This window comes from Stigmatopora nigra, chromosome 12 (assembly GCF_051989575.1).
Source record: "Stigmatopora nigra isolate UIUO_SnigA chromosome 12, RoL_Snig_1.1, whole genome shotgun sequence".
Classification (NCBI taxonomy): Eukaryota; Metazoa; Chordata; class Actinopteri; order Syngnathiformes; family Syngnathidae; genus Stigmatopora; species Stigmatopora nigra.
The window spans coordinates 2,749,450-2,777,435 of NC_135519.1; the positions used below are offsets into that span (position 1 = coordinate 2,749,450).

Genomic DNA, 27,986 nt, shown 5'->3' on the forward strand with positions numbered 1-27,986 from the left:
TATTATGGACTACAAATGTGTTACTTGAAGGGAAAATCTTGATAAAAATCATCGCATATTGTATGAATCCAAAGGATCATCAGCTGGATTGCAGATATTGATACATACAGAAAACGTTTTATACTAGTTCATCTAGTAATGGTAATTTTCTAACTGCAAAACAGAAGATAACTAACAAATAGGCAATATTAATTTGCCGACATCTAACGGTGAAAAAGAGTATAGCATCTCTAGTCTTGTGCGCATATAGTCGGTTAACTTGATTCAGTCATATTTTTGTTACAAATACGGCTTATATGCAAGAAAATAGAGTAAGATGTTTTAATATTACTTGAAAATGTAGTATTGAAATGTTCACATTCATATCTTTGTAAATTTCTCCTCTTCGTGGTAACCACGTGCATGTAGTGAGATTTTCCCAAAAGCACATTTTTGGTTTTCAACAATTTTTGGTCAAGTAAAGATTATTTGTGGAATACCATACTGCTTTGTGGCCGCCTATCCACCTCACAGTTTTGGGATTGAGAGTTAAATTCCCGGTGCGATCCGACCTTCCTATGCCGAGTTTGCATGTTTTCCCCGGGCTTGTGTGGGTCTTCTTCGGGTGCTCCGGTTTCTCCAAAACATGCAGGGTAGGCTAGTTGAACACCTTAAATTGCCCCTAGGTATGAGTGTGAGCGTGAATGGTTGTTCGTCTCCTTGTGGCTAGTGATTGGCTGGCCATTAGGGTGCCCCCCACCTGCTGCCCCTTGTTGGCTGGGACAAGCTCAAGCCAGATTTGGCTCCCGGGCCGCCACTTTGACACAAATTGTAGACCGAGGTAAAAAAAAAAAAAAAAACTGGAGCAACACATAGAAAGTCCACAAGGTGGGGCCCTTCTGCAGACTGAGAATGAGGTTACCGCACAGTCCCTCATTAGTTAATCGGTTGCGGTTGATATAAATCAACAAGTAGGCTTTCCCTATCTTTAAAATATATTGATGTATTAATGCAAATAAATTCTTAGCATTTTTTGTGGACAGAAAAATCCACATGCACTTGAACTCGTCAAATTTGTTCCTAAAACAAATGAGATATAGTCTTTCAAGACCACTGGATGGTAATATTGTAACATTACGCTGAAAGAGTTCATTGATGAGAATAATACTAGACATGTGGGCATGTGTTTCTTTTCATTCTTTTGCAGATTTCACTAACTATGGCTATTGACGTCCAATTATTTAATTGGAAACTAACAAATTAAAACCAATTTCAATCAATATTTTGACACCAACTTCCTGTCAATCATCACATTGCGTGGCTGTTGTTTTCATGCGTGTCCTAAATAGATAAATCATGCAGTAAATCCCTCACTGTACACAAACCGATGAAGGAAGGGACTTGGCGGCCGCTTGTAGTAAAGTAAGGGGGAGGAGCTACTGCAGTTGATGACCCCGCCCACTGCAGTCTTGACCATTGACTGCATGCCTCCCCCATCATTATCCCTTTTGACGTCTTCTGGAATCGCGCTTGGGTGAGTTAACGCAAAGTCACGTTCTCGAGGAAGTAACGCGCGCATGATGAAGGCTTGTCATCCCTCCTCTTCCTCTTCCTCTAAGCAGCAGCTGGCAGCGATTGAGGCTGCTGCGGGGATTGTTTACTGCAGAGAGAAGACGAAGAAGTGGGGGACTACTTCTTGCATGTTGGCGGAAGGCCCAGGTTGGTTGAAAAGTATTTCAAAATGAATGGTTTCGTAACTTGAAAAATGTGTATGTAGAAGTCACTTGGAAGTAGGTGTACCACAATAGTAATAAGCAATATAGTTACTAGGCCCATGCTATCAATATTTTCTTAAATGTCAATGTGCTAAAAGGGGATGAATTGCGTTCACATTTGGTTTTCATTGTCATGCTCAAAGAGATCTTTATATAAGGAGACATCTGCTTGCTGCATGCGCATCAGTACGTGGAATGTGTGCGTGTGTGTGTATCCTGTTTGACAGAAAAGAGTTTCTGTTTAGCTTGTCACCATTCAGGGAAATCCTGAGATGAATATGTTAAGTGTTTAATACTGCATTTAAACTAATGGAAAAGTAGAGTGAATATGATTTGGAAGTTAATAATTATAATTAATGGAAATAATTCATTTGGAAAAAAATGAAATGTGAAAGTATTTCTAATTTTTGCCTAAATTTTTGACGAATATGAACTTGTTTAAATTTGCCCCAAATACTTTTTTTTGCATTTAAAAAAAACTTAAAGCAGGGAGGAAATACGTACACATGGTTTCTTACCTGTGCAATTTGTTTCCGTCTTTGTTTTTTTGCTGTCTGGGACTGGGACAATTAACTGGGTCCATTAACCATATATATACATTTTTCATGGGTATTACTATTTGGGCGTTTCATGAAAAAATGGTGATTGTATTTATGATACTGAACTGTAATCTAAATTTCTGGAATATGATAATATCCTCGTACAAGTTATCTATCTTGTTATTGGGAACGGAGTTGTTGGGATTGTTTTGGATCATTTCAATCGGCAGACTCATTTCCCCGACTCTTTCCATTCAGCGTTTGGAAAGACTCTAAAGTGATGAAGGGAACATATGAGTGTGCAACTCATTTAGTTTGGCTCACTCAGGACAAACACAATCCAAAGTTAATATAAAGGAGCAAATTGGAAGAGCAGATTTTTTTTACACAAGAGTGTGTCAAACATGTTGCATGGTCACATGCTTAAGCCTCAATATTAAAATTGGGCACCGAATTGATCACTCTTAGTTCAAATGATTACTAAGGCAATTGCTCCCAAACTTTATAAATACCAACCCTTAAATAGTTCAATATAACATTCTCCAGATGACCTAAAAACTTTAAAGTTGCATAAACAATAAAATAATTTCATTATTCCAATGAATAACAAGCACCAAAAAATATTTTCTATTCCTATTTCTAAGTGTGAGCAGGAACACATTAACACGCATCTAAACAACTTCAAGTTATAATTTCAATTTAGCATTATATAGCTGCTTTTTCAGAAATAATCGACTCCTTCATTATTACCTGCAATTTCTCCCTCTTCTATCCAAAGGAGTAATCGTCTCTACATCTCATTGTTGGTTACAGCGAGGCCATGCCAAAGAGTCGCCGCTTTTAATACTTCTTTCTGGTTTAGAACTTTATTTTATTTAATCCTGTATTTGGGAAATTTATTGGTTGCAGTAGCAAGACAGACACACAAGACATTGTAGACCTAGGTAAGAAACTGGAGCCACACATAGGAAGTCCACAAGGTGGGGACCTTCTGCAGACTGAGACTGAGGTTACAACACAGTCCCTCAGTGGTCTGGAGGCTTTAAAGATCATGGTGTTCAATATCTGAGCATTGGTAGATGGACCACGGCCACATTGCCCGGCGAAATCAGTCATGATTGGATAACAGGGCCTGTTTCTTCATTTAATTCAAATTTCAATTTCAATTCAAAAGCCTTTATTGTCATCATACACAGCTGCGTATAACAAAATTGGTGGTGCTACTCTACAAAGTGTGTTTTCCCAGTGAAAAAAAAACATAAGTAATATAAAAATATAAAATGTCACATCCTTGCAAGGTAAATTCTAAGATATTGCACATGTTATTGCACCCCCGAAGTTATTGCACGGAAGGGATTGTGTGTCGTGCTAACTCAAGTTGGCTGTGGGAAAAAAAACTTTCCTTAAGTCTATTTGTCCGTGCTTTGTGACACCTGTAGCATCTGCCAAAGAGCAGCAGCTGGAATAGGTTGCGACCAGGGTGGTATGGGTCCCTGACAATGTTCCCCAGATACTCCATTTATAAGGAGTGGGGCCAGATCTGTGCTGCATTTGCGAAAGTCATTTCATACCAGTAATTTTAGATAAAGAACAAAGATTTCTAAGCAAACTTGGAAAATGGGGAGTTGTTTTTGCAAAACAGCTTACTGGGGGCCAGCAGAGTGTGGGAAGATTTTCAAGCTGAACACAATGCTACGGTGACAATTTCAAAATAAAATAAGGGATTCAGTAAATGTATTGACGCTTTGGGGGATTTTGTAACATGGATCTCGTTTTCATCCATTGGAACAGTAATTTGCATATCCAAGGGTTTCGTAACTAGAAAATTTTGTCAGTAGAAGTAATTTGGAATTAGATGTACCACAATAGTAATAAGTAATAGTTACTACCCCGATACTAATAATATTGAGTTTATTTTATACACGTAGTGTAGCGAGGTTCTAACGTGAGAATCAATTCATCCGCGACAATATTTTCAAAAACATGATAAATAAAGAACGGATAGGGAAATGCGTTCACTGGAGGATTTCGGAAGTTGGATCTTTTTTTGTATCTCGAGGCACTCATTTGCATATAAAAGCTTTCGTAATGAAACTTGGAAATTTTGTACCTAGAGGCATTCATAAGTAGAGTTATGACAGTATATAAATAATATTGTGTGAGGCAGGCTCATGTGACAGACAGATAGGGAATGTCCAAAAAGCAGTCAAACAAGCACATCATTGTTGATTGTGCTCTTATCTTTTTTCTTTTTCTTTCACACTCGAGATATGTGAGTCCTCACACGCACACACAGAGTGTGACATTGTGGCATAGAGCTAACAAAGCAGGAAGTGGAACGCAGAGAGGACAGGAAGTGACAGGAAGCGGCCGCTGTGAAGTCAGCATAGTGCTCATTTATGCTTGGGTTTTTCAGCTTTTTATAATAAAATCCTTTCATTGGTTTAAATTTTCATCCACATATGTCACCTGGCACAGAAAATACATCACAAAGTACAAGAACATTCTGAGACGTTAGACCAGGGGTAGGGAACCTATGGCTCGGGAGCCACATGTGGCTCTTTTGATGGGTGCTTATGGCTCTCCGCTAAACTGTGAGCAAAAATCTGGACACTACGTCTAGAGTCGCTTTAATCTTCCAGTTTTTAATTAAACCTTTCTGCATGCATGCATCCCATTGATTAGCATCAGGGTAACAATTTTGTCAACATAATTCTGGGACTTTTTCTACTTTAAAGGCAGTGAAATGCCTAAAAAAGCACACATTTTCATGTATTTTTACTTCGAGTATGTTTGTTTTGTACTCAAAATTGAATAAAAATAGGATTTTAACATCAAACTTATAGCAACTCAAGATGAAAAAAGAAATCCCAATTAAAAATAAAAATTATTGCAGAGCACAACATACAACAAATAAAAAGAAGGCTTGTATGGAGAAGTAAAAAAGTGGAAGTGGCGCATGCTACACGTCAAGTTTGATGCTTTAAGAGGAAATAGAAGTCACGTGAAGGGGGGAGGGACATCTTTAAAAAAAATCATTCGAGCAATCGCTCATCTTCTGCTTTTTTGACTTTTTTTCAGCTGCATGTGGCTTCTACTCACACTTGGCATTTTCATGAGGACGGAACTGAGGTGCTGTTTTTATTGTCTCCTCAATATCCCGGTCCTTCTTCTATGGACGCAGATTGAGTGAGTACAACCTTATTTTGTGAATACTATTTTTAACTCATCGGTGTTTATTTAAAAGGGGTCAACAAGTTTGTTGTCTTTTAAGCAAAAAAAAAACTTTTTGGGACCCTTGAACACAGTAATATTACCAGTTTGCGATGTAAAGAGTTTATAATTCTAATTATAGTTCGTTCATTCATTCATTTTCGGAATCGCTTTATCCTCACAAGGGTCGCGGGGGGTGCTGGAGCTTATCCTACCCTGAATCGGTGGTCAGCTGATCACAGGGCACAAGGAGACGGATAAACTTAATCATTATAGTAATAAATGTAAACGTAGAGTCTAATAAAATGAGGCTAGCAGGTGTTACAAGCCAGTGTGATAAAAAATAGTAATGGAGCAAAGTAAGCACAATCAATTAGAAAACTTTTTAAATGTTTTTATCAGTTAAACCAAAATTATATGCAGTGAAAATAATGGAATATTGTTTTAAACAATGAAGTAGAAAGGTTTGCTATAAATTTGTGGATTTGCACAGCAAAACGGTCTTGCCTGTTCCGTCATGCAGGACCTTCGGGGTCTGTGTTAATCCAGCGAAAGAGGCGGGGCTTGAGACGTAACATCACCAGGATGTGACTATCAGGTTTAATACAATGGTTAAGTGGAATGAACTTCTTGTAGATGAGTCAATACACTCAATTTCCTCATTAAAGGAGAAACAAGGAATGTCATTAAAAGCTTTTTTGACAGGGGAAAACATGTTTTTTGCTCTTCTCCAAACCAATATTAACTGTAATACTGCAGCTTAATATGGATTGGTCGGTGATGAGTGTGACGAGAAGAACCATCGTCAAATCAGCTGCCATAAATTTTTGAAAATCTCATTACAAAAGGTCTCAATTCTATCTTTCCAAATGGACATGAAATATTTACGTGGTGAATTTCGGGAACAGTCCGTCTGATGTGCTAGGTTAATACATTTGCCAAATAAAATACATTTTTCTATAATAAATCCTCATTCAATTTATAATAATTTGAACCTTATTGGCACTATTAGAAAGTAAAATAAAGAAAAGAAAAAAAACTGTACAATGAATGAGAGATAAGTACTACATGTTTAAATACTAATACTTTTTTAACAAGTAAAGGAAAAGTACATTATGGTGAATATATATATTTATATTAAGGATGGGTTTCACTTAAACTTGCGATCAGAAAATTAAAAAACATAGGAAAAAAATTGTATAAGAACTTGTTTATTGTTGTTTCAGCTGCACATTGCACACAGAGAAACGGTACACAACATGCTACGTTTGTGTATTGTTGTCCACATGCATAATTTCACAAACCTGAAGAGCGTACCACGTTGATGTTATCATTTTACCAGCTGCCTCTGCTAGAGATTCCTGGCAAATGTGGCGTCATGCTTAGTAACGACATTGCCATCCAAATAACAGTCTCTAACATCACAAGCAAAGCAGACTATTTGAAATACTCAAATTTGATTGGCTAAAAAAATGGCTGCTCACAGCAATTTTGCTTATTTCCTGGAAATATAGGCCTTTATTTTTCTCCACTATATGCACTCAAAAAACACGAATATTTTATTATTTTTGTTCTCGCCTAACTATTAAATCTATTTATGAAACCAGAGAAAAAAAAATAGTCTTTCAAACCAAATATAAATATTGCTTTTCAACCCTTATTTGCAAGTGGAATGTTTCTGTTTTATGGTTTGACTCAATGAGGAACAGGCATGAGGTCAAATTTCACAGCACATCTGTGTGTGTGTGTGTGTCCGTGTGTGTGTGTGTGTGTGTGTGTGTGTGTGTGTGTGTGTGTGTGTGTGTGTGTGTGTGTGTGTGTGTATGCAGTTACACAAAATGTTAGCCTAGCCACTCAGCAGCATACCTCTTCCAACTGTTCTGGCTTCACTGTGTCCAAAACATCTGACATTTATTTTGACTATCCTCCTTCAAACTTGAATAAATGTGTGTTGAGACAGAGACCCTGCGATCCAACATGCAAAAAAGGGCCAGTACAGATTTTCGTGGTCAAATTCAAGTGCTTTTTAAGGACTAAGAAAATCAATTAACCATTTTTTTACTATCCTTTAAGCATGTGTCAAAGTAGCGGCCCGGGGGCCAAATCTGGCCCGCCGCATCATTTTGTGTGGCCCGGGAGAGTAAATGATGAGTGCTTACTTTCTGTTTTAGGATCAAATTAAATGAAGAGTATATATGTATATTAAATGTACTGATTTTCCCCCTTTTAAATCAATAATTGCCATTTGTTAATCCATTTTTTCCGTCTTTTTAGTTCAAAAATCATTTTGTAAAATCTAAAAATATGTATAAAAAAATCTAAAATGATCATTATTTTTAGATTTATCTTTTAATCCAGTTCTTTTAATCCATTTACTTAAGAAAATATCTAAATATTATATCTAAAATGGTTAGGCCCACGTGAAATCAAGTTAGCGTTAAAGCATTATCCCAATATATCTGTGTTTTTTTATGATGAAGCAGAGATAAAATATGGTGCCCTCTACACAAACAACTTCTAAAATGTTCTATAAATCTGGAGGCTCGTAAATTTTAGTTAGTAAAGGTGCCGATTGTGAAACCCATCGATTTCTTGGCATACTCAGCGCATCTAATACCAGACGTGCTGGAGTAGTGATGATATGGTGTTAGGTGGACGCAGACACACAACCCATAGTGGAGAAAATATTGATAAACCTGCTTTCTTGAAGTTTGGGACACTCGAAAAATTGCTCTTACACTGCCAATTGCCAAGTAAATGATATCCCAATGTATGTTTGTGTGGAATTGGAGTTCAAAACAATTAAACTATTCCATTCCATTCTTTCCCAAACTCGTAAAGCTTTTTACAGGGCTATTACATTTTTTCCGACTCCTTAAAACAAGATAAGTGGCTGAGACCTGTGGGAATTCTAATTCTAACTCTAATTCCCATCTTTCATCGTAAGAAAAGTTTAAAACATGTTTCATTTTTCTTGTATAGGCAGTTGAGTTATGAGCAGTTGAACATAAACAACATTGTTTATGTCTTTGATAGGGAATGTGAAGTGTTGAAAAAAAGTATGGCACAGATGTGACTTAAATACATATTTATATGCACAGTAGTACCTGTACTTACAAAATGAAGTCGTTTTGGAAATGGTTTTCTAACTTGGATTTTTTTGTCAGTAGAAAGATAGCGACTATAATAAGCCCTAATACATTCCAACATCCCCAATACTAGGCCCAGCACCATTTAAACAATTTTGTATTAAATATTTGAGAAATGCAAAAAAAGAAATAATAATTGTGCAAAAAGTATTTATTAAGCCATTAAAATTAATAAGACATGCAATGACATTTTTCTATGCGGTGGAATTGCAAGTGCGTACTTGAGGGACAAGAAGGGAAACGTTTGTCAGTAATTATTTAACAATTCGCAACTGTAACTAATTTTGATAGTGTGCACTCAGAAACACACTGCAATGTGTTGGGTTCAAGGGAGGACCAATAAGTGGAAATAAGTGCAAATGTTATGGTGAACTTGTCTTTAAAATGGGCTTTCTTAAAAGCAAAATATGTTTGCGAATACTACATTGATTGACTAACATCCCACAATAAGCACAAATGGTAAACTGCGGCTTTATGTGGGGCAAGACTCCTGTTATGGCATGTCATCAAACAGAACACATACATTCTTTATTTTTTTGTCTAAAAATCTGGTTAAATAGTCATTCTAAACAGTTGTGTATAAATATGTATGTGTGTCCATTTTAAAACTAGACATACATCAAAGACACTGGGCAGTGTTTAGGGCCTGACTCTTGATTGGTTGTTTATCAAAGATGAAACATCAAAGAGGAAAGTTGATGGGTGTGTCCATTTTAAATCTAGACGTACAACAAAGACACTGGGTGGGGTTTAGGGCATGATACTTGATTGGTTGTTTTTAAAAGATGAAACATCAAAGACCAAAGAACGATTGCAAATCAATGAGCAATCCTACATAATGATTATTAGTTCAGGTTAGCTAGTGTGCATTTGCACCTTGTAGTTGTGTGAACGAAGACAATTTTAGAGTATGATGGCAGGTGTGAAAGGGTTGAGTCTCCGATTTTCGCTGTTTATTGGTGAGTAGCCTGAATTATGATACTTTATATGGACTTTTAATATTGCAGATGATGTGCGAGTGAAAGTTTATGTGTTGCTCTATACCTATAGAAATTAGGAGCGTTTCTCTTAAATTTAAGAGTGTAAGATAACTTGAGGACTGTTTGACGTCATTTAGTATTAGTTTTTAGAAAATGTTGTGGGATTATTTCATTAAATTTTCCTTAAATCAACTCGTACCTATTTCGATTGTGTTTTCACAAAAGCTGCTAAGTATTTAAATCCAATCCAAGGGTGTTATGTAACTATTTGAGACTATTTGAGTTAGTTTAGCAGTATTTAGATAACATTTAAGGAGTATTTCTTGATAATTTACTCGAATCAGATCATGTTTATTTTTTTGGCTCTTTCTCAATACCCAGAACTGTACAAAATCACGTTACAGAAATGGAAGAACTAAAGCAAGTGTTATAATATTTAGCTCCATGGAGTATTCTAGTATTCCTATTTAGATTATTATACTAGTATTTAGATAAAAGGCATGCCCAAATTTCGAGGTGTGTGGCTTTGGTGTTGTGGCGTATAGCGCTTGCATCACTGAACTATACAGATTGTTGAACGGCTTTAAAAAGTCTACATGCATTTGTGTAAAAGACCATTTTTTAGTAGATCATTTTAGAAGGTTTTTATACCACTAGAGTGGAAAAAAAAACAGTTAGTAACACTTGAAACTTAATAGAATCCAGTTAAAAAAACACTGCAAAATGAGGACAAGAATAACGATTTTCTCATTTCAAAACATTTCTGTGACTGCGGAGGACTGAGAAAAAGACTGCACATTCGAAATGAAACAATTGGACTGTTTGTTATTGCCTTTCAACACATGCACACACAATTCCACCACTGTTCAGTGCTGATCAGTGTGCGTGTGACTCCAAGAGATACCGTCATTGGTTTGGAACTACAACGGGCTAACTCAATTGATGTCATTTATCAGGACATTATTGGCAGCGACAGATGTCCAATCCATTTATACAGGGAAATTTCCACTTTGAATGGATTGGATAGAGATCTATCACTATCATTGGCAGTCTTACGTGAGATCTATTGCCTTTTAGTTGGTTACCCTGCAGTGGACCACAAGCAAACTGTCAAAACAGATGGTTCTATTTCCTGATGTCATCACATCCACTGTTTCGCCATGACTAACTGGAAACTGGAAGAGTTGATGCGTCTCTTATTTTTACTAAAGTTGATCATGATTTAGTCTATGTGAGAAGGCTAGTGGTTAAACTAACAAAAGATCAGAGATCACATTAACCGGAAAAAGCCCCTGCTGTGCCAATAGCTACACTTTTGGTTTGTTTGACACGCAGGGGAAGTGCAGAGTTAATATAATGTTTATCAGACACCTGTGTTTTGTTTGTGGTTTTATTGACTGTTATGTTTGGATGTTCATTGAGGTGACAAAGTCAACCACAAGGCTACTTTCCCACTATCATAATAATAATAATGCAGATGTTAATGTTATAGGTATTCTTAACCTAACATTGAACGCTGTTAAAACTGTTTCAATACTTATTTCATTATATATTTATTCATAAAATAATAGAAATGTGACTGTGTTATCTCTCTTAAATAGAAGTAATATAATAAAATGCATATTGTTGTATGAACAATCAGCCATTTGTTTAGTCAAATGAATACAAATACTATATATATATATATATATATATATATATATATATATATATATATATATATATATATATATATATATATATATTATATATATATTATATATATATATATATATATATATATATATATATATATATATATATATATATATATATATATATATATATATATATATATATATATATATATATATATATATATATATATATATATATATATATATATATATATATATATATATATATATATATATATATATATATATATATATATATATACTCTTTAAAAGATAAAACGTTTTTAATGTATTGATGAATATAGTAAATCATTAAATATCATTGTTGACATTATTTTAAGTTTTTTATTATAAAATATGATTCATTCTAATTTTTCCAACTTTTTGAACACTAAAAATGTTCAAATTTGGGCAACTTAATTAAAGGAGGAAATATTTCCTTTTAATTGAAACTTTTTAATCATATTTTTTTACATTACACATTATATTTTGTGAAACTTTTTTTCAAATGTTGAATAGTACAGCAATTTCAAGGTTTGAATATTCTATCAATACAGTTGATAGCAGTTAACTCATTGGCTGGCCATGATGGCGATAGACGTCTGTCCACTTTAGGACACAAACTGCTAAAGGATGGCAACAAATTGTCCAACCGTTTGTCTCATAGAGCGCAAAGTCAAGTGCAGCCAGCCTAAACGTAGAAAGATGCCTGCCCCGCCCCCACCTCCGCCTCCTCCAGCGGGACCCCCTCCTCCTCCCACTCTAGCACTTGTAAGTCACACTAACAATCTCGCAAAACCCCACATATATACATATTGTAACCCTCATGAAGAGACTTGATGCTTACATTATTTTGGTCATTGCAGGCTAACACGGAGAGGCCGAGCCGTGGAGAACAAAAGGGACGCAGTGCTCTGTTGTCTGACATCTGTAAGGGAGCGAGTCTAAAAAAGACTGTCACCAATGACCGCAGTGGACCTCTCCTGGACAGTAAGATATGCTCACTAACTCACGCTCACCTGTTCATATATATATGTATACAGTGGTCCCTTGAGATACAAGCTTAATGCGTTTCGAGACTGAGCTCGTATGTCGATTAACTCGCATCTCAAATCATGTCATAGAAAATGAACCAAAAACCAATAATTCGTTCCAACCCTCTGAAAAAAACACAAAAACACAGGATTTTTGAATGGAAAAACATTTTTATTTGTTAATTCGTCATCTATTAACAGAGTAACAAATAACTAGTGGTTATGATGTTTAATAGCACTAAAATTAGACAGATTTCGCGGAGCAGAGAGAGAGAAGGACAGAAAAAAAGATACTTTTTGCATGGCAACGCGCTCATAACACAACATAAACGAATTTAAATGAACTTGGATTACAATACAGACACTCAAATGTAATCTTACCTTACACTAAAATTAATTCTAATTTTGTTTTATTTATTTTTTTTACCTTTCTTCTCCCTAGTTGGCTCTTTTTGCCCCGCCTTCACCCTGACTTTCAGGCAGTTTTTAAAAGGATATGTCGAGAGTTGATTGCTTTTGTATCCCTTAAAAATATTCCAAAAAATGATGCACACAAATGTCCTCACAATAGGTTAATGCACGACCACTTGCCAATGAGAAGTAGTATATTCCTATTTTATTAGCGAGCAAGATCTGCCACGCGTACACCATTCTGCACTGGGGGAATATAAACACTGAAAAAATGCAACGCTCCGCCCAGTGCTCTTGAAGACACGAGGGAGTTGCAACAAGACAGTGGCCATTTGTTCTCAAAAGCAGCCTCTCGTGTTGGCCACACCTGGCTGTATGCTCGTATATCAAAATTTGTCTCGTATCTCAGGGTAAATATTTGCCCGAAATTTTATCTGTATCTCAAATTGCTTGTATGTCGGAGCACTCGTATGTCAAGGTAATACTGTAAATACTATAAACATTAAAAATATGTTATGCATATACTCAGAACCCAAAGGAGGAGGAGGAGGAGGTGGTGGAGGTTCAGGAAGTGGTTCAGGCTCAGGTGGTGGTGGAGGATTTGGTGGCGGTGGTGCTCCTGCTGGCTTAGGAGGCCTATTTGCGGGCGGAATGCCCAAATTGCGCTCAGCAACCAACCGAGATTCAAATGGTAAGAACAAAAGAAATGATCAAAAACAAATCCTTTGTTAATGTTGATTGTTAAATTAATGTTTCGCTCCTCCCCCAGATTCCGGACCAAGCAGAGGACCAGCGCTCCCACCAAATCGCTTCGGTGGGGGCCCCACTCCTTTTGGCGTAGGATCTGCTGGTCCTCCAAAGCACCTAGGTGCGCTCCCTCCAGCCCATGGCGGAGTTCCTGATCTTCCCAAGAGCCGAATAAACACCTCGAAGCAAGACACTCCTCTGGGCGGCCCACCCCCCATACCTAACACGCCTCGACCCAACCAGAACTTCAGTGGTAGTCCCCGGGGGGGACCTCCTCCTCGGTCACTGAATGGGGGACCAAGATCTAGCCCTTCGTCTGGACCGCCACCACCGAGTCTTCCTCCCGGACGGCATGGGCCCCTGCCTCCCACCCCAGGTGGCTCTTCAAGGTCGAGCTTCTCTCCATCCACAAATCACAGCCGACCGCCCTTACCGGCGACTCCTGGGGGGCGGCCCCCGCTACCCGATGACCGACCACCACCCCCGCCAGCCCCGATTGGAGGGCACCGACCGTCCATGCCCAGAGACACGCCCCCACCACCACCTCCCGCCGTCAACACCAAACCACTGTCTTCTATCTCGCCTCGCTCTGGAGCGGGTGCGCCCCCTCTTCCACCGGGGCGACCGGGCCCACCTCCATTGCCACCGACACCCGCTGTGGGGGACCAGCACTCCACGCCTCGTCTGCCACAGAGGAACACTTCACTCAGGTATGCAGAAAACAAAGCAAAAGTTTTAAAATTTGTCTTGATCAGGGGTAAGGAACCTATGGCTTGGGAGCCACATGTGGCTCCTTTGATGGGTGGATGTGGCTCTCTGCTAACCTGTGAACTAAAATATGGAAACCAGATACCACATCTAGAGCTTCTTTAATCTTCTTTTTTTTTGCATTAGACTCTTCTGGAATGCGGACTCTATTTATTAGCAACTGCATAAGAATGTCAAAAGTATTTTTTTTCGCTTTAAAAGTGGTGAAATTACTAAAAACATAAGCACCCATTTATATATATTTTGACTTTTAAATTCGGAGAATGGCTCTCAAGGAATAACATTAGAAAATATGAATTGTTTATGGCTCTCTTTGTCAAAAAGGTTCCCGACCCCTGGTCTAGTTCATGTTGACTCATTCAATGGGATCCAATGGCTTAAAATTGTAGTTGACACTTATTTTCTGTTTGTTAAATATTATTCATTTCAGCACTAGTGTCTCTTCCCCTCATATCCGGACCGGACCTCTTCCTCCTCCACCCAATGAGAGGCCACCATCTTTTGGAAGAAGCCAATCATCAGGCCGTACAGGTTGGGAAAATATATTACAATGTTGTGTATTTCTAAATGTTAATAATACATGTTACATTTTTACTTAACAAAATTAAGTACAGTAATCTCAAATATCGCAGTTAATGTTCGCGATTATCGAAAAATCGCAAAGTAGTGTCCACCCCTATTATAACTTTTTTTCAGTGCTGAGTCCTAATAGCAAGAGTAGCTACCGCTTACAAGTTTCAGCGTAGATTTTCACATTTTTATGAACTTAAAAAAATATATGTATTTCTTTTAATAATCAATAGCGGAAAAAAAGAAGCGATACAAATAAAAAACTGCATCCGTTAACAGTACATATGAAACATAAACAGAAAAAAAGGATTCGGGTATTCACATACTCATCACTCATCATTAAAGTAGAAAGTATAAAGTACCAAGTAAAGTAAAAAGGAATGTATTAAGAAATATTGAAATGTAATTTTAAAAAAGATAGAGGGGCTGTAAAACACGAAAAACAAATAAGAGTGGACAGAGCTACTGCCACTGGCTTCCGCGTGACGGCGCCATCTTGGGAAAAAAAAACATTATTTGGACAACGTCGGCGGGCCGGATTAAATAGCCTCACGGGCCGTATGTGGCCCCTGGGCCATAGTTTGCCCAAGTCTGGTCTAGGATGTTGTTTGCCTTCTGCCAAAAGTCAGCTGGGATAGGCCCCTGCAACCCATATTTACATGCACGGTACGGATGATAAATTAATGACTTCCAATGTTACCTCCACAGGCCCTCTTCCTCCTCCACCTCCTCCATCAAGCCGCAATATGGGCGGCGGCGGGCTGAGGTCATCGCCGGCACATTCTTCGATAACCCGACCGGGCTCAGATTCTCCGCGTGGTGGCCCCGGAGTTAGGCCCCCCTTACCACCGGACAGACCTGGGACGGGACCTGGTGGCACCAGTCTGCCCCACTCAATGGGCAACGGCTTCCAGAACTCACACCACAATCAGATACATGGTGAGTGCTCAAGACCAAACATGGTTATTAAGAATGAAAAAAGAGTTGACAATGTGGTTCCTTCTTTGTGGCAGATGATTGGGAGGCTCGCTTCAATTTTCATCCTGTCTCGGACCTGCCGCCACCAGAACCCTATCAACACTTCAACAAGACGTACCCAAGCAAGATCAGCAAGAATGGCGGTGGAGGTAAGCATGCCCACATGCAATGCATTGGCAATTTAAAACATCATTTTTTTTACAGGGCCAGAATTTGGTGCTCAGAAAAAAAAATCATTTGGGAATTTAATTTTATGATGTTTACAAGGGTCTTATTTTCATTCACTCATTAGCTGTCATTAGTAGTGAAAGATGTCCAATCCATTTTGGCAGTCAAATACAATTTTTATTAATGTTAGTGGCAATCAGTGAGTTAAATGCAAAAATAATCAGTCTATTTCAATGTCGTACTGCATAATCTGACAATATTTATTAGATATTCTGACTATTTTTCATTATATGTCTCTAAATGATTTATTATTAAGATAGTTGAGAATCATTAGTTATCAATTTATTCAATAATGTGTTCAACTTCCAAAGCCAACCTGTATTTTTGTCTTCTTTGCAGGATCGGGTAAAAAAGAAAGAGGGCCTCCTCCTCTTCCTCCCACCCACAGGTGAAGAAGATCTGTAAAGGATTTACCAAAAGAACAGTGTTAAGATAAACAAAAATCGTGATGTAATTTTAGTGTTCATCTCGCAATTTCATTCATTTTATGAATGGCTTATCCTCACAAGGGTCGCGGGGGGTGCTCAAATTCATCCTAGTTAACACCGGGGACTCTAAATCGGTGGCTATCTCGCATCCTCTAGCATTGTGCTTCTCAATTATTTTTTGTTGCGCCCCCATAGGAAGAATTACTTATTACCTATTTGAGAAGCACTCTTTAGCACAATATTTCTTATTGGTTCTCCCTTTATTTAATTGATCAATCCTGACAAATCCACACTTGTGTGAGTGTCATAGCACAAAATGAATGTCACTCAAAGTCAATCGGCTTCCTCAGGGGATTTGTTGTTTTGTTTTTTAAGGATTGAATGTCTAAAGTTTTGTGCCTTAGGGAGAAATCCAGGGATTTATCCCCTTTAGTGCCTATTGAAAAAATAATTGCTTTGCTGTGGTTTGCTGGAGCATTCTGTCAAAATAGCTACACAAATGTGTGAGATTGGGAAAAATGCAATGTCCAATTCCACCCACAGCCACTTGTGCCTTTACAGTATATATACTTATTTTTGTGTTTTCGAATGGTACTATATTTTTCCTCATTTTTACCCAAGCACACACTCATTGCACTCAGCTGCAACAACAGCACTGATGTATTTTTATTTGTTAAAAAATGCTTTGCTTTACAATGAAGAACCTATTTGTGTGTGTGTGTGTGTGTCTTCAGTATTAATGCAAGTGGTAAAGTTGTTTTTACAAAAGCTGTGCAGTATTGTTTCTTTTTTTGTGTTACAATTTTTAATAATATGAGTGAAGTCAAGTACAATCAAATGGAAATTGACATCAGTAAATAAAATGTGCTGATCATTTTGGGCTCTATACGAGCTGCCTGATATTTTTTGTGTAAATTTTTATCAATCCAAAACACAGTTCACTCATTAACTGGCAATAAACATGAGTAAAGTTGAAGAAAAGGTGAACAAGGGAGAGCCGTGAATTTTTTTCCGTTGAATTTCAAATAGCATGGGGGTGTCACAAATGAAAAAAAAATCGGATGAAACAAAATTAAGCCCAATAAGACTGTATAATTATTATACAGTCTTATTGGGCTTAATTTTATTTCATCAGATTTTTTTTACATATTATATTGTAATATGTATGAATCAAAAACATCACATGATCCGTTCCACCGCCCCTCTAACACCGCCCTTATATCTGCTAGCCAATTGGAGAGGGTTACGGATTCAACTCTCTCATTTGATTGGCCCACTTGCCTGTCAGTTACTTCCAGCTGTCAGATTCAGAAATTCCTACCGCTTCTCTATCGAAGGCAATGAACCTTCATGGTTAGCAGGAGATTTCGCGGACAAAACGATGATTTAAATAATAAAGGTGAGCATTGTGACGAAAACGTACTGTTTGAGTTTCTTATTTGGTCAGATTGGCTTAAAATGAAGAGAAATCAATGTCGTGAATGTGTACAGTGGTGGACGTGCCCTGATGTTTTTAGCATGCAGTAGCTAAAGGGGCTAAAATTGGACCAGCCCTTTACAGAATATGATTAAAATACATTTAATTTGACAGCGGGTGCTTTAGATTCACGTTAATATAAAAAATCATTCAAGTGATGTTATTACTTATATTAAGTGTTGTGATGACATGCGTTGACGTCTCTTAAAACAAGTTTACCTTTATTTTTGCCTTCTTCCTCCACGCAGGGTGTTCATCTTCTCTCCATAGCAGCCCGGGCCGTCACTATGGAGACAGCCGGCGGATACGTGTTCATCCACGGGAAGAATATCTCCCACGGCTCCATGACGAGCCCTGGCGGTGGTAGCGGTTCTGGACCTCACATGTCTATTGACAAGCTGTTTCCTGCCCTGCTCGAGTGCTTCGGAATCATCCTCTGCGGATACATGGCTGGAAGGCGGGTTTTACATTTTCATCTCATTTTCTTAACCGCTTTAGCCTCCATAAAGTTCCGAGAGTGCCTATCCACCTGTGTGGAATTTGCATGTGTGGGTTTTCTCCGGGTACTCCAGTTTTCTCCCATATTCCAAAGACATGCACACAGGCTGATTGGACACTCTAAATTGCCCCTAGATATGAGTGGGGATGTGAATGAATGTTTCTCTCCTTGTGCCCTGCGATTGGTTGGCCGCCACTGCCCTGAATTCTGCTGGGATAGGCTCCGGCACCCCCCGCAACGCTAGTGAGGATAAAGCAGTTAATAATTTTAGATGAGATATATTTATTTATTTATATATAAATGAATACATATATAAAAATATAAATAAATAAAAAAATAAATATATGAATGTAGCAAATCATATATATATATATATATATATATATATATATATATATATATATATATATATATATATATATATATATATATATATATATATATATATATATATATATATATATATATATATATATATATATATATATATATATATATATATATGATTTGCTACATTCATATATTTATTTTTTATTTATTTATATTTTTTGGCAAAATTTTGAATGATAGGTTCTGAATATGTTATTCAAGTGTTTGTCATCCCTCAATAGGGCTGACATCATAACTGAGAATCAGGGGAAAGGCCTGGGCAACTTTGTGTCTAAATTTGCACTCCCGGCGCTTCTCTTCAAGAACATGGTGCTACTGGAGTTCGGTGATGTCATCTGGTCCTTCCTATGGAGTGTCCTAATTGCCAAGGTCAGTTTATTATCCTTGATACCGACTATTGATAAAATAGAATTTGTGTGTGTGTTTAGGTGGCTGTATTCGTGTTAGTGTGTGTGCTCACATTGATGGTTGCCAGTCCGGAAAACAGATATGGCAAAGCTGGACTATATGCCATCTTTGCTACTCAGAGCAATGACTTTGCCTTAGGCTATCCAATAGGTGAGTTATCACACAATAACTTATATATACACTGTAGTAATGCTGGGCGATGAAGACTAACAGTATGGGCGATTTTATATATCACAATAACGATGTAGCACAATACAGTCGCACCTCTTCTTACTAAATTAATTTGTTCCAGAACTTGTTTTTTAACTTGAAAATTTCATAAGTAGAGCAGTACTTTAAATGTAAATTCTCTAATTCGTTCCACAATCCTCAGACAACTGCCAACTAAACCCTTTAAAAAATGTCAGTGTCCCAATTTTGTATTAAAGATGTGAATAACAACAAAAGTGAGACAAAATTATTAGAAAATCATTAATGTCTTAAAATTAATAACAAGCATAAAACGGCCATTGGCAATGTAATACCAGTGTTTGTAGTACATTTTGTGTGTCTCATTGAATGAAATATGGTTTTTATAAGAGGAATTGCAAAAATTAATACAGGGGGGCATTTAGCCGAGGTGATAGTGGTTGTTGTGAGCCTATGAGAGCCCAGTAAAGGGTAGCAAGGTTCTAAAGTGAGAATCAATGCAGCCGAAACAATATTTTCAAAATGAAATACGTAACATAAGGAAATGCATTTACTTTTTAAGAGTTTTCGTAACTTGGATCTTTTTTGTTTTCTCGAGTCACTCATTTGCATATAGAAAAAAATGTAACTTGAAAATTTCATACATAGAGGCATTCGTAAGTAGAGGTATGACTGTATACCACATTTTACTGACTATACAGCTAATCTATGAATTTTTTTTGAGCAAACAAGCTTTATACTTTGTTGTCAAAAATAATTTTAAAAAGAGCTTTTCATTTAGCACAACAGCCACATAGACGTCCAATTCATTTTGACTGGCAGGGTGCAAATGAACGTTTATTCGCCCCTCCAGTCAAAACGGCTTATCGTCTATTAAATACGGGAGTCAATTTTTGACTTACGTGGGGTCTTTTTCCAGTGGACGCTTTGTATCGAAGCACGTACCCGGAGTATCTGCAATACATCTACCTGGTGGCCCCCGTTTCGCTCATGCTCCTCAATCCAATCGGCTTTGCTTTATGCGAGGTGCAGAGGTGGAGAAGACAGACAGACCACGAGCTTGAGCGAAGCACGGCCCGAGTGCTGGCGGTCGTCGTCCTGCAGGTACCGTGTCGTTGTCAGAGGGACAAAATCCTCAAATGATCTTGAATTGGTTCCTGCAGGTTTTGAAGAATCCCATTGTGTTCATGGTGGTGGTGGGCATTATCTCACATTTTGCTCTGGACCAGAAGATCCCCGAAGTGCTGTCCCAATTCATCGACGGCTTGGCCAATTCTTTCGGAGGGGCCGCGCTGTTCTACCTTGGGCTAACAATGGTAGGGTCATGTTTATTTATGTGTGAAGTATGTGTTAATTAAGAGGACGTGACTGAGAGGGCTTTATGTCCCAGGTTGGTCAGCTGAGGAAGTTGACGCGAGACGCTGGTGTCGCCTTGATTCTCCTGATCACTGCCAAACTGTGAGTTATAATTGATTATGGAAATGTTTATCCAATTTGTCTCTGTATTTCTATCCTTGAATATGTATATCTTTGTCTTTTTCTTGAATTTATTAAATTAGATTACATTTGAATTTTCTCTATAAAAATGTATCGGTATTGCTATCATTAAATAGATTTCTATATTTAATTCCTGATTTGCTCAAAATTTAGTTTAAATTACAATTGATAGTGCCAAAATAATATTTATTTTTACGTTAATTTCACATTTTAAGGGCCGTAGCATCCAGAACATTGCCTAATGCAACCATTTCATATGATAAAGTGTCTCTTTGATGTGCCTTGAATCACGTACACATAAACGTTAATTGCAAAATTCATTTCACAGTACATTAATACCTTGACATCCGAGAAATTTCAGATACGATCAAAATTCCGGGCAAATTTTTGCCTTGAGATTCAAGACAAATTGGAGATGCGAGAAGACGGTTCAAAATCTCCCTCGCGTAATGATATCTACGAGCACTGGCCATAAATGTTGAAATTTTGTACATGTTTTTTTGTTGTTGCAGTTATAAGGAAAGAAAAAGCATATGATTATTAATCGATATTAAGCACGAAATAATAGAAAAACGAGAGTGGTGTAAGCATGATGTGGGAACGGATTAATTTTTATTTAACTATTCTCTATGGGAAAAAAGATCGACATACGAGTAGAGGTAACACTACAATCCAAATGAGTTAAAGGCAAAGGCATATGTTAGCATTTTTGTTGTTCAATTATATATTGTATTTTTTATTTAGTGTATTTTAAGTAAAAAATATAGAGCAATTCGGCATTCATTTTGAAAAAAAAATGAAACTTATATTGAATACCTCTTTCTTTTTGCATTGGAACTTTTCACTTGGTTTCCCTCAGTCTGATAATGCCACTGTTCTGCAAAGACATGATGGAGATTTTGGACGTTGGCGTCAACAGCACTAGTGCCAACCACACAAGCTTGTCCAACTTTGCCTTCCTCTATGGCGTCTTCCCGACAGCGCCCAGCGTGGCCATCTACGCTGCCCACTATGGCATGGAGCTGGAAGTGGTGAGTAAAGCATAGCATTTGACGTACCAATTTTCTATGATGTGCCATGATAGCAATTTAAAAAGATGTCTTCTTTCAGGTGACGTCGGGCATGGTGATTAGTACATTCCTTTCGGCGCCCATCATGTACGTTTCCGCATGGTTGCTGACTATACCGCTGATGGATCCCGCTCCTCTGGTGGCCGAACTTGAGAACGTTAGCTTCAACATCAGTGTTGTTTGCCTGTTAGCGCTGGTATGGACGCCGCAGGAACTTAACAAAGCAGAGATTGCCTATATTTTTCATCAAAGCAAACATTTCTCATTTAGTTTAGGTCCGATCAAGTATTTAACTACCATTAGAATTATGTTCAGTTGCAATTTGTTCATCTGATCTATTACAAATTGTTCAGATTGTAACATTTGCATAGAGTGAGAATAACTTTCCAAGTGAAACTACATATTAGGGTACCGTATTTTCACGACTATAAGGCGCACTTAAAAGTCTCAAATTTTCTCCATTATAGACAGTGCGCTTTATAATCCAGTGCGCCTTATATATGGAAAAAACAGAAAACCAAAACCGAAAAACCACCACTGTCGGATATTAAAAAAACACAAATGCCTGAACTGAAACAATACTGTTAAATATGCAGATGCCATCTTAGTTTACAAAATCTTCCATCATATAGCTCCTCCCCCATTGCAAGATTTTATACAAAAAAATCCAAAACACCAACAATGGCTGCTCTAGAAGTGACTGTGTAGTGAGTGCTTCATACCTGGAAGTCAATAGCAATTACCGTATTTTCACGACCATAAGGGGCACTTAAAAGTCTTGAAGTTTTCTCCATAATAGACAGTGGGCCTTATAATACAGTGCGCCATATATATTGAAAAATGTCATTCATTGAGGGTGCGCCTTATAATGCGGTGCGCCTTATAGTCGTGAAAATACGGTAGTATGCTTAAAAGATACAGACTGCTTTAAAAAATTTTCATGGATTATATTTTTATTTTTCTAATTTAGTTCTTATGTTCCGATTTTGTTTTCACTTTTAATTATTACTCAGTTTGTCTAGTGATTCGAGGGCAGTTGGATCAGGAAAAACAAAATTATCAGTCATAGAAATTTCAAATTAAATGTTCAGTTTCTACGATGGGCAAGAAATGTGTCAATTAATTACGACGAAAATTGTGTTTCTCTATAATTCCTGTCAGGTTTGGACCATTGCTGTACTGCTGCTCAGTGGGAAATTCAAGCGTCTTCCCCACCTCTTTGCCTTAAATCTCTTCTTAGCACAGGTCAGTCTTGAACAGAACACAATACAAGAAATTCACATTTTGAGTTTAAATGATCATGTTTATGTGCTTGTTCCAGTTCCTGGTGTGCGTAAGCATGATCCTATGGAATTTTCTAGCCAGACAAGAAGATAATCTCACTTCTAAAATGCTTACGTTTGTACTGCTCTACGGCTCGTTATACAGCACTTATATTTGGACGGGTAAGTGTCTCCATTTTTCCTGATGCTGTTCATCTGCTTACTAACCAGTGCTTTTCTCCTCTACTGTATTTTTTTAGGTTTAATCCCGCTCTGCTTGGCGCTTACCAGCAGAGATGATCTGCTTAGGCTACGGCCGGCCATTTTCATGATTCTGGGTTGGGGGTGAGTTCTTCCCAATCACTGCCTTTGAGTTCCATTTTCAATTGGTAGGGTCTGTGTTTGGTTTATAGGTTATTCTATAAGTTGTGGATCAGCATAGTTCATTCTATAGAATTCAGTAAATCTATCCTGGTCCTTTAAACTATTTTACATCCTTGTGAAATTATGTAAAAGATGTTAAATTTTTGAGTAACTGATCTGGATACAGTTGTTTAGTGGGTTCATTGTTTTTATACTCAACAAATTTGGCACATTTTGACTTCAGGTTGGTCCGGTGGATTAGTGATGAGCACGTTGGCCTCACAGTGGAAGTCCTGGTTTCAAATCCAGTTCGGTCCACCTGTGTGGAGTTTGCATGTTCTCCCCAGGCCTGCGAGGGTTTTTTTTTTTTTTTTTTTTTTGGGGGGGGGGGGGGGGTGGGGGGGTGTACTCCGGTTTCCTCACACATTCTAATGACATGCATGGTAAGCTGATTGGACACTCTAAATTGCCCTCAATTACGAGTGTGAGCGTGAATGGTTGTTTGTCTCCTTGTGCCCCGCGATTGGCTGGCCACCAATTCAGGGTGTCCCCCGCCTTTGGCCTAGAGTCAGCTGGGATCAGCACCCTCCTCGACCTTAGTGATGATAAAGTTGTTCAGAAAATGAGATGAGATGGGATGAGATTTTGAGTTCAAAATAAGGTCACACTATGATTTTATTTTGTTTCTTTAATGAATGGCTATGTGCTCAGGGTGCCTTTCTTCGTGGTGGGAGGTCTTTTGTTAACCGGCCAGACGACCGATTCCATCGACTCCGCCTTCTTCTATGGCAAAGCTCAGGTAATGCAAAAACAATCTGAATCATCCGTATTAGTATGAATAATGTGTGGCTTTATTGAAAATAAATGTTTTTTTTTTTTTTTGCAGATTATCAGCACGGCGATTGTGCTTGCAGTCAGCTTGGCATTGGCCGCTGTTTCTCTGATGGGCCTCAGCCAGGGAGCGCGTGAACAACGAGGCTACCACGTACTGAGTCGTGCGGTGCCGCTCACCTCTGGGGAGGATATGCTGAGGGTTCCTGCTGGTGTGGAGGACACACTGCAGCAGCAAGAACACTTAGGGGAACTTTCTCCTTCTGCCGGCAGTATTAACTCAGGTGGTTCGCATTTTTGCGCGTAGCTTTTTGGAGATGATCATGAAAAGTGATGCTAATCATTTTTATGTTAGATCTCCACACGCCCCCTCTGCTCCAGTCCATGCCGGATATGATCACCAGCACACAGATCAATCGCAGCAACAGCACAAGTATGTTATCATTTTTTTTCCAGCCATAACTTTGATTGGCAATAATAGGCTTTTTATTTCGCAGGCCACACGGAAGCAGTGTGTGACGGGCACCAGCTGAGGTCCTCTTCTTCACAACAGATGCGTAATGAGCATCACCAAGCTGTGGATGACAAACAGACAGTGAGACATGTTTTACTCTGTCTGCTGCTTAATGTCGGCTTGTTAGCGGTAAGAAATCCCTCATGTTTATTACCCAGAAAATACGAAATGTCGTAAATCATGGTGTACATTAGTGATTCATTCGTGTGATTTCCTGTTTTTAAATCCAATTGGCTAAGACAATGTATATGATTTGCTTTTTACTCCAATCACAATTATACTGCCAAAAGCGGGAATCGAGCCCGCGCCTGCCCCCAACTAAGTAGGGCAAATGAACCTCTACACCACGCGGAGGCTATTTTTTTTTAGCTTTCTAAACATAAAGACACTTCACTTTACTTGTATTCCTTAGTACATTAAGACCCCGAGTGCCCCGACATACAACCAATTTGAGATACGAGTAAATATTTAACTTGAGATACGAGACAAATTTTTTGATACGAGTATACAGCAGATGCGAGAGGCTGCTCATAAGAACATCATGGGCACTGTCTTTACCTTCGCAACTCCCTCGTGTAATGTCTCTACGAGCACTGGGCGGAGCATGCTATGGCGGAGGATCTTGCTCGATAATACAAGCAGAGTATATACTACTAAGTAGACGTGCATTATCGTATTGTGTGGACATTTGTGTGCATCATTTTGGGAATATTTTGAAGGGAAGACAAAAGCAAACAACCCTCCATAGGTTAGACTGAAAGTCAGGGTGGAGGCGGCCAAATAGAGCCAACCTGAGAGAAGAAAGGTATAAAAATGTAAAACGAAATTAGAATTAAGTTTTGTCTAAGTTTAGATGAAATTTATTTTTGAGTGTCTGCATTGTAATCCAAGTTCAATTACATGTTTATGTTATGAGCGTGTCGCCGTGCAAAAAGTCCCCTTCTCTCTCCTCCAGACAATCCGTCCAATGTTAGTACTATTAAACACATTTTAGTACTATTAAACCACTAGTTAATTGTTACTTTGTCAACAGATGGTTAAATTTAGATTAAATTTATTTTTGAGTGTCTGCATTGTAATCCAAGTTCAATTACATGTTTATGTTATGTTCTGAGCGTGTCGCCGTGCAAAAAGTCCCCTTCTCTCTCCTCCAGACAATCCATCCAATGTTAGTACTATTAAACACATTTTATTACCATGAAACCACTAGTTAATTGTTACTTTGTCAACAGATGGTTGAATTACAACAGATAAAAATGTCTTTAGAATCCAATATCCTGCTGTTTTTTGAGTTGGAACAAATTAATTTGTTTTTAGTTCATTTCTATGGGAAACGTTCGTTTAAGTTACGAGTAAATCAACATGCACGTATCCTGTGGTACCACTACATTGTTTTTTTTTCTCTAATCCTTATTTTTTTGAAATGCGTGGGGCATTCAACCAACATTATACCCAGTCAGTACATTCTATTACTTGCAGAACCTGTCAAGCTGTCTTTGGTGGCTGCTTAACAAAGACCCCGGCCGTCTCTACTTGGAGCTTCAGTTCTTCTGCGCAGTAGCCAACTACGGACAAGGCTTTCTGTCTTTTGGCATCTTCGGCCTGGACCGCCACCTCATCGTCCTTCCCTTCAAGAGGAGGTTAGTTCATCGCCGCCATCAGACACATAAAACAGGGCAATTGCCAGATCGTCGTCGTGACGACAGGTTGTCGGCATTGTGGCGAGGTCGAGACGTGGATGGGAACAGTCCCTCGGGAGGTCGCGAGGAGGTTCGACTCACCTGCACGCAGTTTGTGCGCTACCATAAGGAGCAATGTGTGCAAGGGCTAGTCCACGTACGCAGGTAAGGATTGACCGGTGTCTATGTTCTCTTCTATCTTCTTAATACTTGCACTTCTACCCCACAGTACTTCAGGAGAGAACACAAACCCTCCGACCGGTGAATCCTTGCTCTGATGGTCCAATTAAAACTGGCATCAACACCAGCATGACCACCAGGAATCCTTCACAAAGTGCCTTACGGTGCCGTTCTTCCGTCCATCATGATAGTCCCTGATTTCACATCTGATACTTTTACATTTATTGAACATGTTTTTTTTTAATTCACTCTATAGTACAGACACAGGTAGGTAGGTTAGGTAGCCCTTCATTGGATGTCAAAAGTCTTCCCCCTGTTTGAAATGACAGGCTTTTATTTAAAAAGAATGGGAGAATCGGTAGATAAATATTTTGACTGACAGTTGAGTGTTTTTATTTTAATCTTTATTGCCAATGAAATCGTACAAATGTATTTTAATCAAAGTACATTAACTCGTTGACTGCCATTTCCATTATGGAAATATACAAAATCCATTTCCTATTTAAATATGCACTGTTATCTGAAATCCAACCTTATTTTAAGGGTACACTTCCACATTGTTCACAAGAACATGGGGGAAAATAAAAACATCGTATGATTACGAAAAATAATGTTAAACCCAGGCCTCCCAGTTGAAATGGATTGGACGTCTATTGCCGTTGTGGGCCTCCAATGAGTTAATAGATAATACAAATAAATTATTTGAAAATAATTGGTATGTCAAAACATTTTACAATCTCTTGGGAATACACAATGGAATTAATGTCAAATAAATTAGAACTAAATTTACTGAAGAAATTCATCATTCATATCAAAACACAGTTATAGAATAAACATCAAAATGTTTTTTTCTTTTTATTTGAAATATAAGTTGGTAGTGAATAAACAACGAACTTAGATGAGTGCACAAATAAATTATTTTAGGAGGTAAAAGTAAACTTTTTATTCCTTTGGATGCTTACTGTGTTGAACCTTGAACTTTAGAGCCTTACATTTCCACCTTTTCAGTTGTTGCTGTTATTTGAAATTTTGTTGAAAGCACTGTATTACTGAAACTGCTAGTGTAGAGCCCACTGTTGAGTTGCTGCTGATTATTTTTACGTACTGTGAAAAATAAGTTGATTAAAAATGGCACATATCCTCACTGACTAT

At 38.1% G+C, this 27,986-nt stretch overlaps 2 protein-coding genes across 3 annotated transcripts; both read left to right on the forward strand.

The window, feature by feature from the left end:
* The first annotated feature begins 1,388 nt into the window (after window positions 1-1,388).
* wipf1b (WAS/WASL interacting protein family, member 1b) lies at window positions 1,389-17,364 on the forward strand. Of its 2 annotated transcripts, XM_077729789.1 has the most exons (11): window positions 1,389-1,513; window positions 1,602-1,698; window positions 5,375-5,482; window positions 11,979-12,082; window positions 12,178-12,301; window positions 13,286-13,447; window positions 13,526-14,213; window positions 14,702-14,802; window positions 15,550-15,780; window positions 15,855-15,968; window positions 16,387-17,364. In XM_077729789.1, exons 4-11 carry the CDS (start codon window positions 12,017-12,019, stop codon window positions 16,437-16,439), a joined length of 1,539 nt encoding a protein of 512 aa, XP_077585915.1. In that variant the 5' UTR covers window positions 1,389-1,513; window positions 1,602-1,698; window positions 5,375-5,482; window positions 11,979-12,016; the 3' UTR covers window positions 16,440-17,364. The 2 variants fall into 2 exon arrangements, with proteins under 2 accessions (XP_077585915.1, XP_077585916.1); XM_077729790.1 differs by lacking the exon at window positions 1,389-1,513 and having other exon boundaries at window positions 1,599-1,698.
* A 366-nt stretch (window positions 17,365-17,730) lies between these two features.
* On the forward strand, window positions 17,731-27,977 carry LOC144205422 (lysosomal cholesterol signaling protein-like). Its single transcript, XM_077729791.1, has 19 exons — window positions 17,731-17,874; window positions 18,201-18,409; window positions 19,063-19,210; window positions 19,270-19,399; window positions 20,358-20,542; window positions 20,602-20,754; window positions 20,829-20,896; window positions 21,795-21,966; window positions 22,046-22,201; window positions 23,167-23,250; window positions 23,327-23,450; window positions 23,528-23,612; window positions 24,342-24,429; window positions 24,517-24,745; window positions 24,817-24,894; window positions 24,959-25,104; window positions 26,455-26,615; window positions 26,682-26,819; window positions 26,884-27,977. The coding sequence occupies exons 2-19, from the start codon at window positions 18,240-18,242 to the stop codon at window positions 26,930-26,932; spliced, it is 2,364 nt and encodes a 787-aa protein (XP_077585917.1). The 5' UTR covers window positions 17,731-17,874; window positions 18,201-18,239; the 3' UTR covers window positions 26,933-27,977.
* Window positions 27,978-27,986: the final 9 nt, after the last annotated feature.

What these genes read in the sequence shown, in the direction of transcription:
- wipf1b (XM_077729789.1), top strand. Translation starts at nt 12,017, where the DNA reads ATGCCTGCCCCGCCCCCACCTCCGCCTCCTCCAGCGGGACCCCCTCCT. An exon ending in CTCCTCCCACTCTAGCACTT is followed by an intron (nt 12,083 to 12,177) that starts GTAAGTCACACT and finishes TGGTCATTGCAG; the next exon opens with GCTAACACGGAGAGGCCGAG. An exon ending in ACACCACAATCAGATACATG is followed by an intron (nt 15,781 to 15,854) that starts GTGAGTGCTCAA and finishes TCTTTGTGGCAG; the next exon opens with ATGATTGGGAGGCTCGCTTC.
- LOC144205422 (XM_077729791.1), top strand. Translation starts at nt 18,240, where the DNA reads ATGGAGACAGCCGGCGGATACGTGTTCATCCACGGGAAGAATATCTCC. An exon ending in TTGTTTGCCTGTTAGCGCTG is followed by an intron (nt 22,202 to 23,166) that starts GTATGGACGCCG and finishes AATTCCTGTCAG; the next exon opens with GTTTGGACCATTGCTGTACT. An exon ending in GGGCTAGTCCACGTACGCAG is followed by an intron (nt 26,820 to 26,883) that starts GTAAGGATTGAC and finishes TCTACCCCACAG; the next exon opens with TACTTCAGGAGAGAACACAA.